At 51.1% G+C, this 17,319-nt stretch overlaps 1 protein-coding gene across 1 annotated transcript in view; it reads right to left on the bottom strand.

The window, feature by feature from the left end:
• Ntn1 (netrin 1) overlaps positions 1-17,319 on the bottom strand; it is a 182,090-nt gene that overhangs the window by 7,023 nt on the left and 157,748 nt on the right. The window contains exon 6 of the mRNA XM_075992105.1: positions 8,598-8,672. Coding sequence (XP_075848220.1) covers positions 8,598-8,672 — 75 coding nt within the window. The remainder of the gene's footprint in view (positions 1-8,597; positions 8,673-17,319) is intronic.

Here is a 17,319-nt window from a genome sequence, read left to right as displayed (position 1 = left end):
ACAGCAACAAGGTGGCATTTTGGAAGCAGAGAACAGCCCTTGCCAGATCCTGGCTCTGCTGGTACCTTGATCTTAGAATTCTTAGCCACCCAGATTGCAATCCATAGATTTTTATACAGTCAGCTGTACTTTGTTAGCACGCTGCAATTGGCCACACAACGAAACTTGCCCCCACCTATTAGCCTGACTGCTAAACTCCTATTGTGAGGTAAATAGTCTAATACTATCCTGTAAAAGAGTTGGGACATGGGGTTCGAATGAAGTCTCCTCCATTCAGAAAGGAGGGAGATGATTCACAGCAAGGTGACCATGGACATGGAGAGCACACGGGTAGCCCTTAAGTTACAAGTTGCTGTTGGTGGAACGGAAAAGACCTCAGCATGAGTCAGAGTGGGGAAGAGGCAGGAGGGCCCGTGGAGCAAGCACTGGCCTGTGCCCTGCTGTATAGAAGAGACGCCACACCACAAACCTACCCTCCCTCCCTGAACCCTGTTCACTAGCAACAGCCGATATGACCTAGTGCCTCAAAGTGCTTGGTCCAGGTTAAGCCTGGGCTGGAAGAGCCCTCCAGGCTGTCTGCAACCCCAGCTGAGCTCCTTGGGGAGGAACCAGCTATGGGATGGAGCAGATCCTTAGAGGAAGTCTAACGAGGGATAGGGGCTACCTAAAACTCAGACAGGAAGCCAAGCACTCCTCTCCAATGCGCAGCCCTGAGCTTAGCACCTTGTAGCTAGGTAAGGCAGGCAGTCCCTCTTGGCAACGTACCGGGTCACGGGATGGATTTCCATGCTACCTTGTTTCTCAGCCACCAGGGCGGGGTAAGCCAAAAAGCCCATCTTCCCTTACCTGAATTCTAGCCACATTTCCAGCTAGCAGGAGCACCTGTTCAGTCCCCCGGCCGAGTCCAGATGTGGCTCAGGGGATGAGAAGGACTCTGAGGGAGGGCCAGTCCCTACAGGAGTCCGGCTTGAAAAGCCACCTGAGCTGCTCTTGGTGTAGGGGCTGGATGTGAGGCCAAGGGTGGAGAAGAGTGTCTAAGGGGCAGGCCCAGGGCAGCCAGGGTGCCTTGAAGTCTCTCTTGGGCATAGAGTACAGACTGCAACCCCTGCCTACGCATATCCCAAGCTGCAGCTCCAGGCTTGTTCTACCATGAAAGTGAGGGAGTGGCCGCCCTTCCCAAAGGCCTCAACTTCCTACTAAGGTCCAGTGTCTAGGAAATTCCCAGGCCATTAAAGGCAACTTGAAGTACGCATGAGGAGCCTCTGGCCAGACTCTGTGCTTGGAGCCCCCATAGGGAAACTCGCTGCTGCTCTCTCCCTAGAACCAGTTTCGCTCAAAACCCACCTCCCTTCCTGGCCCACTTCAGCTCTGAACCAGGGGCCATCAGGGCCTGCGAGGAGCTCCAGGCCTCCCAAGAACCTGGCAATTCCAGGAAAGAACAGGAGTTGATGGCCCTGCGCAGAGGTTTAAAGGACCTGCCTCTGAGGTCAAATATCCCCACCTAGGCTGGGCCTATGCAAACAGACACCTCTGTTGGCCAATTCAGAGCTTACAGCCAAAGAGAAAGGCCCACCACAGCAGAAGCCACCTGCTGGGCCATCCACAGGAGAACAGAGACTCAGCCGGGAGGAACTGTTCCCCCTTGGCCGTGCCCCTCTCTCCAGCACTTCTGTGGGGGAAGCCTCTTGCCTCTCAGAGCTTTCCAGGATTTATAGGCTGTTCAGAGTGGGCCCTGGGGGCCACCCACAGCTGTCCCTCCTAAGCTGCCCCTTGCTTCTCCTCGCCTCCCTACCCACCTATGCTTTCCTTTTGGGCCGGTCCAGCTAAGGAAGGGTTGACACCCGCCTGCCTCAGAGAAAGCAGCCAGGAAGGATGGGGGAGGACACTGATCCCGCAGAAACCATTAAAATCAAAAGCCCTGTAAATCTCCAGGTGGAAAGAGCATGTCACCGAGCCTCGGCTGCTTCCATGAAATGCAGCCTTGTCCACCCACGCACAGGCCAGCGTCAAGCCTTGCACCGAGGGTGGCACCTGTGGAGATGCAGACCCAGGCTGACACACATCATAAGATACGCTGTAGCAGTTCGGCCAGGCCCAGCAGCAAGCCACACAGCCTTCGAATCCTGGCTGCTGCCTTCTGCTGCTCCATTCTTGAAAGGGGCAAGGCCATCTTCTAGAGTAGGACATCTGAGAACCATCTTAGAGGAAGACATTAGCCCTGACCCTGAATACCCTCAAGTTCCTTAAAACCAAACCACTCCACACTTGCTTATCCCAGGAAATAAAGAGTGCCTGGGGCCCTACTGCAAGCACAGCACAAAGCCAGCAGGGCTACACACTGACCCCTGCGGAGGGCTGGGCTCTGTCATCCAGGGCAGCTCAAGTGTGAGTGCTTGGGAGATGTGGGAACCTCAGGCCATGTTTCTCAAAGCCTTGAAGGCTGCTTGGGGACATCTTTCGAGACAAGTAGGGAGAATCTGGTGTGTCTATGAAGACTGCTGGAGAGAAAGCCCTGGACCAGAGACTGGAATGCCAGAGTCTGGCATGAGGGTGTCATTGCAATAGAGACGCAATCCCTGGGATGCCTACCCCAGCTCCATTCTGGCTCACTAGACTCACAGGCTAGACCATCCGCTCTGAGCCTCTGTAAAACGGGAAAGACACCCTTTCCCAGATAACCTCTGTGGTTTCTCTGAGCCCCCCTGAGCCATGTCTCCCTCCTAGGAAAAACACAGGAGACCACAAGGAGCAAAAAAGAACAAAAAAGAACAAGACAGATCAGCACACAGGCAGATGAGAGCCTGGTGCTGCCCACACCCAGAACAGCCATCTCCTTTTTCTGGACTGGCTGCAGCAACAGTGGCATCAGGCCAGGCTCAAGGCTGGGAAGGGCTGCAGAGTCACCCCGCTTGTACCAGCCCCCACCTCGCTCCCCAGGGGGCACTTTCTTGTGGGCACAGAACCTTTGCTGTTCGGCTGTCACTGGGGCTGCCTGGCCTTTCCTGCCCAACCTGGTGGTCACCCACATTCCACAACCTCAGCCTGACTCATGCAGATCCAGCCCCACATCTGGCAGCCAGATGTGGTTGGCACTCTTCAGGAGGGGGGGGTCACATCTGGCTGGAGAAACAGGAGGATCCTCAGGGGGGCAGCGACCCCAGGGAGGGTCAGCAAGCCACTGAAAGAGCATGCTGCATGCTGCTGTCTGGTTTGCGCCCCATTCTCTCAGAGGATGTCCGGTTGACATGGCTCTTCACAGAAATCACTACCAGCAGCCTCTGGTGCACATCAGAGCCTTGCCTTGAAAAGGCAGCCCTGGGGCACTCTAATACCGCATCCATCCCCAGTGTTGCTGGAGCAGGTGCAGTAAGTTCACCTCTATGGCATGGCTGCTAAGGTATCTGCTCTCTGAAGGAACTGGGGCTGCTGAGAAACACTTGATCCCAGGGTCACTGACAAGAGACAATACTCACGAGGTAGCAAAACTCCATGTCCACAGCTAGGAGACCCCACTCCCTTATTCCCAGTCTGAGACAAGAGACAAGAGCACGTACTGGCTTTGGGGGAGCCTAGGCAGTTTGGATGCTCACCTTAGGAGACCTGGATAGAGGTGGGCGGTCCTTGGGCTTCCCACAGGTCAGGGAACCCTGATTGCTCTTCGAGCAGATGAGGGAGGGGGAGGGAAATGGGAGGCGGTGGCGGGGAGGAGGCAGAAATCCTTAATAAATAAATAAATAAAGATATAGGAAAAAAAAAGAGCTAGTACCGGGCCCTGTTGTTCGAAGCAGAACTTCTACCATGACAGTCCCGTCACCACAACCAAGCATCTGATCCATTCCAGCACTCCTAATCCACTCACTTCCACATCTGCCTCCTTCCCTGCTCACCCCCAGAAATCCATCTCCACCACCACCATCACTGCTGCCCCTCACTACGCTGTCATCTCTGCATGCCAGCTCAGGGGCTCCCTGCTATGGGAACCACCTTCTTCCTTGCCCATCAAGATGTCTTGTGGCTTTCCCTCCAAGCCTGATCTGGAGCTGAGACTCAGTGTTCCACTAGGATATGAATTTGTGAGCCCTCTAAGGGTGGTTATGTCTCTTCTAGGCTGCCAAAGGCTAAATCACCAGCGTGGGGAAGAAGATTGCTCAGGGGATTCCAGAGCACCCAATACTGGGCTTGCTATTTTCCCTTGCTGGGTCTTGGTGAACCAGAGTACTAAGAACTCCTCGCTTCCTCATGGATGGTGAACACCAGGTAAGGGTGAGGCGGGGCTAGGAGGTGTTCCCAAGGGCCATCAGGGGAGCCCAGCCCTGGGTCCACTATCCTCACCCTAGTTCACCGACTCCAGAGCTCCCAAGGCACAAATGTATACTGAGATACACCAGAGCTCTCCCTTGGTGCTCAGGCCACACAGGGCCAAGACGCCTGCCCACAGCACTTCCCCTCAAGCTGCGTCCTCTGAAAGCACCAGCCCAGGCTGTCAGGTGGAACCCTTGAGGCTCGTGTGAAAGCATCTTGAGTTTTCCATCTGGTGGTGCCAAAATGTCTTTCAACAAGGGGGTGACTAATAAACATTTCTGGGAATGAAGCACTTTTCCAAGAATTGGCAAGAGGGAGATGATCTCACCTTTCACAAGAGGAGCCCATGTGCATCCCAGGGAGAAGGAAGAGGACACTTAGGCTCTCTGGGCAGCTGCTGGGGGACAGGCGTCACCCTCAGTGGGGTCACAGTGGTTTCTGCACACAGATGTGAGCAGCCCAGCAGGCCAATTCTGATCTCTCTACCCGCTTACACCAGCTTCTGTGCATGGACTCCCGCTACTAGGGATTCCTGCTTGGTGGGTCCAGGCTACTCAGACTCCCTCCCTAGTAAGGCCAAGCCAGGCCCTGGACAGCCCTACTCAGGCTTCTTCTAGGGCTCTCATAATGTATGCCTCTTCCAAATGTATACTCGCTGAGGGCAACCTGTGAGCCATGCAGATCTGTGAGTGCAGTACGCAGCACAGGGCCGAGAGCTCTCTGTGGATGTGTGCAGCAGGAAGATGTTGATTGAGGGTGGGAATGGGGTGAAGTGCCTGGATTCCCTAGGTCCCTGTGGCCGGACCACCACATGCATGTGGTGCGTCGCAGATGGGCGGTGTCTGCGAGAAGCAGCTCAATGCAGTAGAAGACACTGTACAAAGTTAAAGGCATGACAAAGGTCAGAGGAGCCTTTCCCCAAGAAGCAGGGGAACTCGGGAAAGGAGACACCCACGAAGTGGAGGGCCCCAGCCCTTGACCTCAGGGGTAGAGGCCTCTAGAGCAATGGGACTCCAAGCGAAGGAGTCTCGGGGTAGGACAGCTCCCTCTATGTCTGGGCTGGCGGGGGGGTGGGAGGATGGCAGTCGTGGTGGGGAGGGGAAGCACGTGTACACACACGGTGCACTCTCACAGACCATCCCACAAAAGAAGGGTGAAGAATAAAAGCCGTCTTCGTGGTAGGGGTTCTATGCTTGTCTTGGCCCTGGCTTTCGAACATCTGTAAGGTAAGCTGGATTCCCCTAGAGGGCAACAGAGGACTGAGGTGCCTCAGCAGAGGTGGGGACAGGTGATGGATGACCTGCTCTCCATTGGCTACTAATAACCCCCTTAGACATGGTGCTGGCACTTTGATATCATATCTCCTCGATATCAAACGGAAACGGAAGCCCAGACTGGTGAAGCTTACAGACAGGAAAGGATTGACCCATCTTTCCCACCCGGGGGGCAGGGGTCTCTCTAGATAGGACAACTTGCTGAGGCCCTGTCATGAGGCTCTCCCTGATCCCCATTTTTTTCTTGCCTTGCCTAGTATCTACCCACCCACACTCGGTCTGGCACACCTTGGGTTGCCCAGCCAGTCTCTTCCCATGGGCCTCCTTGGGCTATAGGTTTCTGTCCACTGCTACCATCCAGCATTAGTGGAGCCTGAATCAGAGTTCTCCAGCTGCCCCAGGTCAAGCCTCACTTGGTGGGGTTGGAGGAGAAAGGGGCTCTTCTCTCAGCAGGGGTGGCAAAACCCAGGTTCTAATTAGCAGCTTCTGGAACATCCAAGTGCCCTAGATGGGAAGGAAATGTGTTTCCTAATTGGCCCCCTGCCGGAGTGTCAGTCAGCAAGCAAGAGGGATTAGGCAGCCTCCAAGCCAGCTCTTCTCTTCGCCTGGTCTCACCTCCTCTATATCTAGGCAGCTTCTTTCCTGTCCATCTTCTTCCTGGGCTAGCCACATCTTCCAAGTGCAGGAGGGCTATCTCAACACACTTAACTCAGGCTATATGGGTCCAACCAAGGACACATAGAAGAGTCTCCACCGCCCAACAGAGCCCAGCGAGAGGCATTTCTCCATCTAAGAGTAAATTTCACACTGCTGGGCAACCCCCTGCAGTACTCACTGCCATGTACCTGCCTACCACCCTACCCAGCCCCTGCGGTCTACCATTTACTCCCTTCTCACCCACAGGGCACTACATATCCCATAGTGCCTGGCTCTTCTGAGCCATACTGAGGAGACCACCCTTACTTCAAATGACATTATTGCATAAGGGAGCCTTGAAACTAAAAACCACGGTGGTCCTTAGAGCATGGTATGTCTTTGCCAGAATCTTTATGGGTCATAACATCCCCAGCACAAGAGGGCTGCTGAGAGGTGGTAGGACCTCTGGAGGTATTCTGGGGCCAAAGGGCTTCATGCTCATGAAGGTCCCAAGAAAGGTAGTTAGGACCTTGAGAGCAGGTTATGCAAGATACCTGGCTCCCTGTGTCCCCTCATCTCTTCCATGGCACATTCTACCCGGGTTGACACAGCACAAGGCCCTCACTAGAAGCTGAGTGGATGCAGGTACCATGCATGTTCTTGGACATCAGAAACCATGAGCCAAAAATATACCTCAGATGTTTTGTTAGGGAAACAGAAAATGGACTAACTCAGGTCCTCCCAAGGCTGCTGGAGGAGAGAAAGCAGAGTCAGGCAGACACTAGGGGCAAGGCACGCTCAGGCCTTGTCATCCCTGAAAAGGTGTACCCGAAGAGAGAGGCCAATGTGGGGCCCAGAAGCCATACCCAGCCCTTCCCTACCCAAGAAGAATGCCTCCTGCTAACTACAGGAACACCCACTGCAAGCGAGCGCGGTCAGGGAAGCCCCAGCCTTAAATCTGTGAAGAAAAGTCACTGTTAACCTGGTGTAGATGAAAACACTATCAGGGGCCAGGGTGACCCTGGAGGAGAGCAAAACCAGACTAAGAATCAGGTAGATCATGGCATCTACGTCAGTAACCGTAGAGTTTCCCCTTCCCATCTAAAGAACAGAACTGACACTGTGGATCAACCCTTTTTAGCCCATCCAGTACCCTCCCCAGAGAGCTCCACACTGAACCCCACCCACTCCTCCTCAGGCAGGCCTGCTGGCTCCCATTCCTGGTCCAGTGCTGGGGATGGAGTGGGAGCGGTAAGTTAGCCCTTGCATTCCTGACTACACCCCACCTTCTACTTTGCCAGGAGCAGCCATCAGGCCTCAAGGCCAAGCCTGGGAGAGTACAGAAGCCACAGGTTCTCAGCCCACAGGCTGGGGGAGGGACAGGAAACGACATTTGGGGGCCTACCTCTCTGTCTCTGGCAGAGATGGGGGCTGAACCTGAGAAGTCAGATCTTCCTGTAGCTGCCACCTCAGCTTGAAGGAGGCAATGTTTCCTGTATTTCTCAAGGGCAGTGAGCTCGCAGTAACCCAGGTTTGTTCCTCAGTGGGAGTTGGAAGCTCTGCAGTGCTCTGGGGTGCCCATTCTTTAAGGGGTCTGTTCTTTGGGAAGTTGGCCATGGACCTCTGGTGGAAGGTAGGGTTTGAACCTGGATGCCCACAGCCTGACAATTTGTGAGTCAACACCTAAAACCTGTATATTCTTGCTTGGTTCTGGGGAAGGTCACATGGCCAGTGACAAGTGGGGCTGTCTGGCTTCTTGAGGTCCTCTCTGGCTTCAGTGTGAGGGGTGTGTGTGTGTAGATGCTCACAGTAAAATGAGGTTTCAGAAGTTCTCAAAATTCCCTTGTACCTAATCATGAATTTCTATATGCTGAGAAGCCCTGGCTACTAGCCTGATTAAGGAGAAAACCACAAGTCTGGCTCAAGCAGTTGGTCCAGTGTGGGCCCCCATGTGGCATGGGTTCCCTCTGAAAGCCTCGGGAACTGCTCAGGGTCCTGGTGGGGGGGGCATAGCTTACAGTGCAGACTCTTCTTTATCTTGCCACGCCCCGGGGGTACCCCTAAACAGTCCATGGCTCTCACCCACTCCAGTGCTGGAGAACCTCGTTCAAGCAGGAGACTTGAGACAAAGGGCGGGGTATGAGCGAGGACACAGAAGACCAGAGAGCAAACGTGTGGGCTGCAGCCACACAGCCCTCTGGAGCAGAGTTTAACGGAGTCCAGACTAGGAATCCCAGCCTCCGTGTCCCCTACCGGTCTGGATGCCCCTGTGCAGAGCGATTGGGAAGAGACAAGGCATTCTTGGGCATGAGATTTCACGGACCCCAGGGACTCTGTGACACAAGTCACCGACAAGCCACCCCAGAGAAGCACCCCCCCACTCACCATAGTCCTTCCTGCAGTATTTCTTCATGTTCATCTTCAGCTTCCCTTTGGAGGCCTTGCAGTAGGAGTCACAGTCTGCAGGGGAGGACACAGACAGAAACTCATTAGGCCACTAAAGAATGGGCTGGTGGCCGAGTGGGCCACCTCCCTAGACACCCAGTGGTATCCATGGGCCAGGCCGAGCGGGTGGCCATTCAAGACAGGCTGGCTTTCTAAAGAGACCATTGGGACAAAGGCCACCTCTCTCCCCTCAGCCTGGTGAAATATTTCAGCTTCCACGAGAGCCTTCGGGACCACTGTATCATGCCACCCAGGGTTTCCGAGTGCCACCCCAATTCCTTCTGCCTTAAGATTCAACCAGAGCTTGATTAAAGCAGATAGAGGCCTCATTGTTGCCCTGCTGCTGGGGTCTGTGTCAGGCGCTGGCTTTCATGGCACGGAGCCTCTGGCTGGGGTTAGGCCCCAACAAAAGAGGTCACAGGGGAAATTAGCAGTCCATGAAACATTTGAAAACCCCTTTGGTGTCCACTCCAGTGAAGTGTGCAAGGAAAATGCCCACGAAAAGAGTTTAGCCCTAATGGGCCCCACTGCTGAGAGGCAGGCCTGCCGGCCACTGGCTGCTGGCCATACCTGCAGGCCACAGCTTTGGGGGTTCTAGGCTCTAAGAGAGCCAGGCAGACAGGAGATGCTTTTGTTCAGTAGTTTCCATCTCCTGAAGTAGCTCTGTCGACCCACCCTCGAATGTAGCCTAACCCTGTTCTCTCCCGCCAGTGACTTCCACTTATCAGGTGATGTAATAATCTCTTCATGAGGTCTGTATGATAGCCCAGCAGGAAACTGCCAGCCACTTGCCATGATGGCAACGCTATATGTGCTGAATCTCCCCCAAAAGTCTTATAGTTGGTCTCTCAGCTAACCATGCTGTTCCCATTGGGTAGGTAAGAAAACTGAGGCTCAGAGTTAGGTACGTTACCTACCAAGGTCAACATGGGAGATGCACTTGGGGATGCAGAACGGGAGGACAGGTGCACTACACCTCTGTCTGCTCCCAGGCCGTGGCTATGATCTGCAGGGCATATTCAGTGGCCACCTCTCCAGAACCTGTCTGCAGCCCCCAGCAAGTAGCTCTTCTCTCCAGGCACCAGATGCCCTGACCAACACCTCCCTTAACCAGAGTGACTCTATCCACCATCAGGAGCCGTGGCCCAAATTCCACAATTGGGGGCCAGCCTCTTGGGGCTCAAATTCAGCAGCCAGTTTCAAGAAAGGGAAGAAAATCATGTCTTCTTCCTCCTTGCCCTGTGGCTTGTCCTTCTGGCCCCACCTCAGGATGGCCCTGCCCAGGGACAGTAGAGACTACAGTGTCAGGCTCTTCTGCCAGCTGGGCTGCTGACTGCAAGGGCCAGGCTCTCCAGAGAGTATGGAGTTCATTCTGAGTGGCAATGCACAAAGAAGGCAGGAAACGATGCAGCCCCCAGACAGACATCTACTACAGCATCACTCATCACGGCTGCCCTTCCTTGCCGGGAGCATCTGTGTTGAGTGCCTGTGCCGTCACACGGGCAGCAGCCACTCCATGGATGAACCCACGTTGTGCACACGTTCCGGTGCTTGTGAACAGATTTGGAAACCAGGTTGTGCATGCATTCCGGTGTTTGCAAGTAGGCTTGGTCAGTCTCCTGCGCTGTGCTCTACACACCTAGGGAGGCAAACTGAGATGCAGGTGGAGCCAAACGATATCCCTGCAGGGTCTGCTTAGAGTCCACTTGGAGCTGTTGTGTAATGTTTCGTGAAGTTGTTGGCCCAACAGAGTGTTTTCATTTCCAATAATGAAGAAGTCACACTGCCCCGAGTCCTCCACCCAGGCTCACCAAGTATTACCCATGCAGCAACCCAGGTGGAAAGGGTACTATTGTAAGAGGGAGATATGGTGCCCAACTTAAAATAGTGGAAAAGCTGAGCTTGGGCCTGCCCAAGGGGAGTCGCATCCTACAGAGTAAAAGGAAAAACATTCAAGTCCTAGGACCAAACTACCCCCAAACCTTCAGCATCACTGCCCATACACTGGGAATAGCCAAAGTTCTAGAGCTAAATGTGCACCCAGGACAGACATTATCCAAGAATGGGCAGCAGTCACCACTGCGTAATGACTTCAGTGCTTCAGAACTTGCATACCAGGGCCCAGCCATCTTGGTATTTCTCAAAGGCTGCACACACCCTGGTGGCACGGCCAGCTCTCAGAAAGCCTTGTGGCTTGATGAACTCTCTACCTGTAGACCAGTCCACTGAACGAAAGAGAATCTAAGGTTCCGAAAGTCTCCCTGAGGCAGCCTGTGAGCCTAACCCCTTGTCCCTGGGGCCAGCCCTGAAATAGGATACCCTGGGGTTTCAACCACCACTCAGGCTGAGATCTGTCCACAGCAGGCTCTGAGTTCCTTCACCGAAGCAGCAGCCTGCATGTCTGAATTTTGAGTGCTCCCTGGTGGGTCCAGAATACGAGAGATGGTGTTGCACCCAGCGCCTGGCTCAGCAGAGGAAAGGCCAGACAGGTGGTTAACTCAAACTCAGAGAGAGACGCCATTCTCCTCTGCAAAATCTTCCTTTTTCTTTCACGTTCCAGTTCAATACTGAGCTAGGCAAACACACCACCCTGTTAGAGGCTGGGAGGAATGGGCTGAAGCAGTTTCCTCTGGTGAAACCGAAGAACCTTCAGAATACGGATACATAAGAGCTGTGCACTCCACGTTAGGTTCAGATCGCTGCGGTTGCTGGACAAGTGGTCCTTGGGTAAGGAAAATGGCCTCGTGCTGGCTTCCCTCATTATCATCACACACAACTAGAGACAAATACCAGCTGAAAGCCCTGCTCTGATTCTTGCAACAACATGGTATCTGCTTGGCAGCCACTCACAGGACCTCTCCTTGTTCTGTTCCGAGACAGCTATAAAGACAGTGAAAAGATGAAAATTCACACTAACGCCAGGAATGGAACTGATAGATGACCCAATGCCTGAATCTGGGAGCAATCTCAATTAATTAAAGGCAGATGGTGGTGGATGAGGCAAAGTCAATCCGGGTTTTACCTGCAGAAACAGTTCTTTGTCTAATGGAAAGAAAGATCACAGAAGAAAAGGAGGAGGAAGAGAAGGAGGAAGAAGAATAAAAAGAGGAGGAGGAGGAGATGACAGCAAGACAATGAGCAGGAAATAAATAGGAAGCATGAGCAGGGTAGGGTTAAGGAAGGCAGGACTGCAAGCCATCTGTGCTGACTCTCTGAACTTGTATTTTATCTAAATCATGGATGCGGAGCATCGGAAGGACATGGTGACAGGAGCAGATGCCAGCCCCACAGAGCCAGGTAGCAAGGGGACAGAGCTCCACCTGTCTGACATGGGGCTCTGCAAAGGGCCAAGCCATAAATATGTGACAGCCATAAACCCTCACATCTACTAACCTCTCCAGAAGCTCAGAAGCAATCACTTACAATGGACATAACAGGCTCAAAAACATCTAAAAAGATAGAGCTTCTATGAAACTGGGGAGGAAATGGTGCTGAACTCAAAAGCCCCAGGGTACATAAGAGTTGGGAAAATAGACACTAAAGTAATTCAGAAACCCAGTAGCACAATTACAATTCACTTCTGCAGCAGCAGGGAGAACAAATCTGTGGAAAAGGATTCGGCAGAGAGAACACACCCTGCAGAAACTCTCGCTATGCAGAGGGAAAGGCTAAGATGGGAAGACTAGAGAGAATAAGGGCATCCAAGGGAGGGGAGAGCTGACACATGCCTGGACTTCAGCCGAGGCCCAAGAAAAATGGAAATCAGACTTCTGAGTAGTAGGGGTAGGACTTCTGAGTCCAGGACAGAACCACATGTGCAGAAGGAAGGGTTCAATGCATTTTATTTCAAAATCAAGGAAAACAGGTCAAGGCCCAGATATATCTTTGAAATACATGAAAAATGCTACAGTAAGAAAAACATACATCCAGATAGAAAAAGAGCAATAAAAAGAAATGGGTAGATGATTACTGAGGAATGATTACAATGTCTTCAGGGAAGAAACTTTCAACACAAGAATTTTATACCTAGCTAGACAGTCTTTCCATACACAAGAGTCACAGTCACACACACACAAACATTCTTAAGTATGTAGAGCTCAGAAAATAATTCAACATTTGCCTTCCAACCACCTATAAAGTAAATAAAAAAATTGAGGACTTTGATAAGGGAAAGTTGTGCTATAAACACAACATGTCCCTGAAGTCAATAAACATAAAAATTTCAAATTTGGTTCTAAAACTTAAGCAAATATCAAAACTGTTAAAATGCTTACAAAAGAACATTAAGAATATCTGATTATAAGAATTTAGGTGTAACTTTAGATCATATTAGCAAAAACCAGTAGAATAAGGCAGGGAATCAAACTGCTTAAATAAAAATGTCAAAGATGTTATTTTATGCTTGACTCTACCAAATAAGATACTTCTTTTGAAATACCACAAAATGCCAGAGAACTCAAGAAATAAATTACAAATAAAATTATGTCAAAAGATAAGCCAGAGAAAATAAAAAGTATAAGAAGGCATTTTTGATACATTAAGATCATAAAAGAGGAGTGGGCAAGAGGGGCTGGCTGGAGAGGGCTCAGTGGTTAAGAGCACTGCCTGCTCTTCCAGAGGACCCGAGTTCAATTCCCAGCACCCATATGGCAGCTCACAACTCTCTGTAACCTCAGTTCTAGGGGACCTGACACCTTCACACAGACATACATGCAGGCAAAGTATCAATGCACATGAAATAAAATACACAAAATTTAAAAAAACACACAAAAATCAACTATTTGACATAAAATGATGAAAGTGAAGGATGCACCACTCCTTTTCAAAACCTGATTCCACATTCTCAACTCCTTCTTAAGAAGGTGTTGACAGTTACTCTTCTTTGTCAATGTAACTGCATTTAGAATAACCTAGGTGGGGGCTGGCTTGTGAGCTTGAGAAGTTAAGCACACTTAACAGGGGTTAAATTCTCAGTACCTACACATTGACAGCTCACAACTACCCGTTAATCCCTCTCCAGAAGATCGGATACCCCCTTCTGGCCTCCACAGGCACTGCACTCAAGTGGCACACACGGAGACACCCACAGAGTCACTGCTCTAGAATGCCCATGCCAGTGTTTCCAGAGAAGCGGCTGAAGGGAGGAGACCCAACACATCCAGCAGCCAGAGGCTCAGACACCACAAAAGGCGGAGAGGACAAAGTCAGAGAGTAGTCCCTTCCCTCTCCTGCGCTTCCATCCTGGATACTCCCTGCCTCACCTTGATGACCCCCACTGAGGTCCTAAAATAAATCCTTCCTGCTTTCAAGTTGTTTCATCAGGCACTTTGTAATCCTGACAAGAAAGGTGACCTGTACGCAAGGATACAAGGGAAATCTTAAAAGATAATTTAAATAGGGACAAAGGTTCTGCACATCAGCAAATGCAAACAGACAAAAAATGAGCCAAGAAGTAGAAATGTTCGTATCAGAAAGGGCACAATCCAAAGCAAGAATGCTCACTCAAAATGCACAACAAAAGGTCACCAGTGAAATCGTTTTATGAGGCCAGCAAGATGGTTCTGGGGTAAAGAAGATTGCAGCCAAGCCTGACAACCTGAGCTCAATCCCCAGAGCCCACAAAGTGGAAGAAAACCAACTCCAAGTTGTCCCCAACCTCCACATCTGCACCATGACACACCTCTAGCCATACAGATGCACACGATAAACAAGTGTAATGGTGTTTTGATTATTTTATATGCGCAATAAGATTTCACTGAAATATATTAAGCAGAGAGAGAGACACACAGACAGACAGACAGACACACACACACACACACACACACACACACATGTAAGTAGAAAATGCTAAATTAATTCTAAGAAACTGAAATTGTACAGGCCACACTTCCTGACCACAGTGTAACTAATAATACTTGTTATGACGGAAGAAAGGATCAAAATAAGCAAACCAGACTCAGCCCTAGAAACTCTTTTTTTTTTTTTTAAAAAGTAAAACAAAACTCAGAGAGAGGATGAATTAATAACAGCAGAAGCAGAAATAAGAAGAATGGGGGGGAGGCTTAAAATTACAAATACACCCAAAGCTTGACTCTCTGAAATGCCTCCAAACAAACATTTTTTAAATAAAGGCCAGACAAAACATTGTCATGTCTAATTATGAATAAAAGAAAGAAAACAGACAGGCTGAGAAGAATGAGGGAGCCATGACCTAAAGACATGTTGTGAATTAGAAGGCTATTGTACAACGACTCAAGGCGAAAGTCCTGGAATCTGAAGGAAAGGCACGCTTTCAGGAGAACTGAAATGACCAAAGTGAACAGACATGTCTAGAATGAGCCAGGTTAGGAGCCTGTGATGATACGGCCATTTCATGCTGCTTGGTTTATTAAGAAACAGAAAATGATGGACCACTCTTAAATGAGAGACTGCATTAGCAGCCCTGAAACTGATCATTTCACGATGTGAAGAAATAAGCAACACCACAGTTTCGTGTTTCAACCTTCATACAAAAGACCCGGGACCAGACAGGGCAGATCCCACCGACCCATGGTCATCAGCCTCCTTTCTAGAAACCTACCCACTCTACTTAGTGGTCTGAGCACCTGCCATCGCACTCCTGACCCTAGAGATCTCCGGCTGAGCGACTAGCCAGGTAAACACTGGCAGATCTTAAGGGGCACCTGCTCCAAGACGCTCCTTCCACCAGGTTCTCCTCCCCCACCAAAGACAAGGGCTGCCAGGGTTGGCCCCTGGTGCCACCTGGTCTCCACTTGGACATTATCCGTCCGGGGGAGGGCTGCTGGGACCCAGAAGGGGCCATCTGCCCAGCCTGCAAAGGCTCATCTCGGCTGGCTGGCATCCCAGCCCCTCTTGGGAGCAGCCTACCTCCTTTTCATCCTCCCAACTGTTCTCCTGACCAACCCTCAGGCAAGAGCCAAGAGGTGCCCCGCAGGCCAAGCCCCTTCAGGCCTCTGCTGCACCTTGGGTAGCTGCCCCCCTCTGCTCTGCCTCCTGTGCCCAGGTGCCAAAACCCTGCTGGGCCAGCCTGCTCACTGCTCCAGGCGCATCTCCAAGCATATGGCAAGCAGAGCCTGGCGGCCTGTGGCACCGCAGCTGGCACCTCCCCTCAGAGCAGGGCGGGGAGCTGGCAAAGGTCTCCCTCTTGTAGCCCTGGCCCACTCTCCAGCCATACCTCTGCCCCTGCTCCTGTTGCCATTGGGAAGTTCTGGGCTGGCTAGGGTAAGTGAGGAACATAGTCAGTGTGGTCCACCATGGGATGGAAAATCCTAGGGAACTGGGTGAGCTTTGGCCCCAATGGCTGGGTGCTGGGTAAGGGTTCTTGGTTCCCTCTGACTGGAGGAAATAGCTTAAGGAGAGAAGGGCATCTATCTGTTTGGGTCAGGTCATTTTCCCCAGCAGGTGATAAAAGACAAGAGCCAGTTTGCCTGACCTGCAACTGTAGGCAGCATGAACTCTGCCCAGGCTAACAACTCCAACTTCAATGTCAGCATTAGGGTGCCCAGGGTAATCCAGGGAGCTGGCAACAGCTATCATGGGGCCATGGGGAAAGCACTCCAATTCTTGCTCCTGGTCACTGTAGGTGATTTCCTCTCTGTCAGGCAAGACCATCTTTCCAACCCTCTCACCAACAAGCACTTGTCAGAGCAATGAGCCACTCCTCCAAAAGATCTGCACCCCACGTAGCTCCTGGACCACCATGCAACTATCTCTCTACTGTGCTGCTGGGCTCACCCACTGGTTCATCTCCCCTAAGTCCCTCTGCCCTTAACAAAAACATGTCCACTTAACCTTGAGCCATGGGGCTCCTGAAATGAAGCCACTTCTAGCAACAGACTGATATAGGAACTGAGCATACTGTGTTTTGCAACCTCTGTGACAATCAAGTGGGAGGAAGCCCACAAGATGTTCAGAAGGTAAATAGTGCCTCCTGCCAAGCCCAGTGACCTGAGTTCAATCCCTGGTGCCCACTTAGTAGAAGGAAAAAACCAATTTTGGTATGTTGTCCTCTGACCTCCACAGGTGTATGCACCAGCACACATACATGGACAGACGAACAGACAGACAGACACATATGCACAAAATATGTAATAATTAAAAGGAAAACGACCCAAAATGTTTAAACAAATAAAGCAAATGATTTGGTCCTTAACCCACAAAAAACTGTTGTGACTCAATAAAAATGAGACTGGCAAAACTTCAAGGAGATGAAAAGGTGATTCACAAAAAGTAAACTCAAGCTGGGTGGTGGTAGTGCACTCCTTTAATCCCAGCACTTGGGAAGCAGAGGCAGCTGGATCTCTGTGAGTTCAAGACCAGCATGGTCAACAGAGCGAGTTCCAGGACAGCCAGGACTGTTGTACAGTAAAACCCTATCTCAAAAAACAAAAAGAAAAAAAGACAGACAGAGACAGACAGACAGACAATACACACACACACACACACACACACACACACACACACAGAGAGAGAGAGAGAGAGAGAGAGAGAGAGAGAGAGAGAGAGAGCGAGAAGGAGGGAGAGAGAGAGAGAAGAGAGTTAACTTGAAAGCACATGAAGAGATGTAAATATTTCAATTTCAAATTTCAAAGAAGCACGCCTTGGCCAAGGGAAGGAGGCACTTCTGCCCAGGAAACCAGCA

This window comes from Microtus pennsylvanicus, chromosome 11 (genome assembly GCF_037038515.1).
Source record: "Microtus pennsylvanicus isolate mMicPen1 chromosome 11, mMicPen1.hap1, whole genome shotgun sequence".
NCBI lineage: Eukaryota > Metazoa > Chordata > Mammalia > Rodentia > Cricetidae > Microtus > Microtus pennsylvanicus.
The sequence above is the reverse complement of the archived record's forward strand: the minus strand, read 5'-3'. Positions and strand labels throughout refer to the sequence as shown.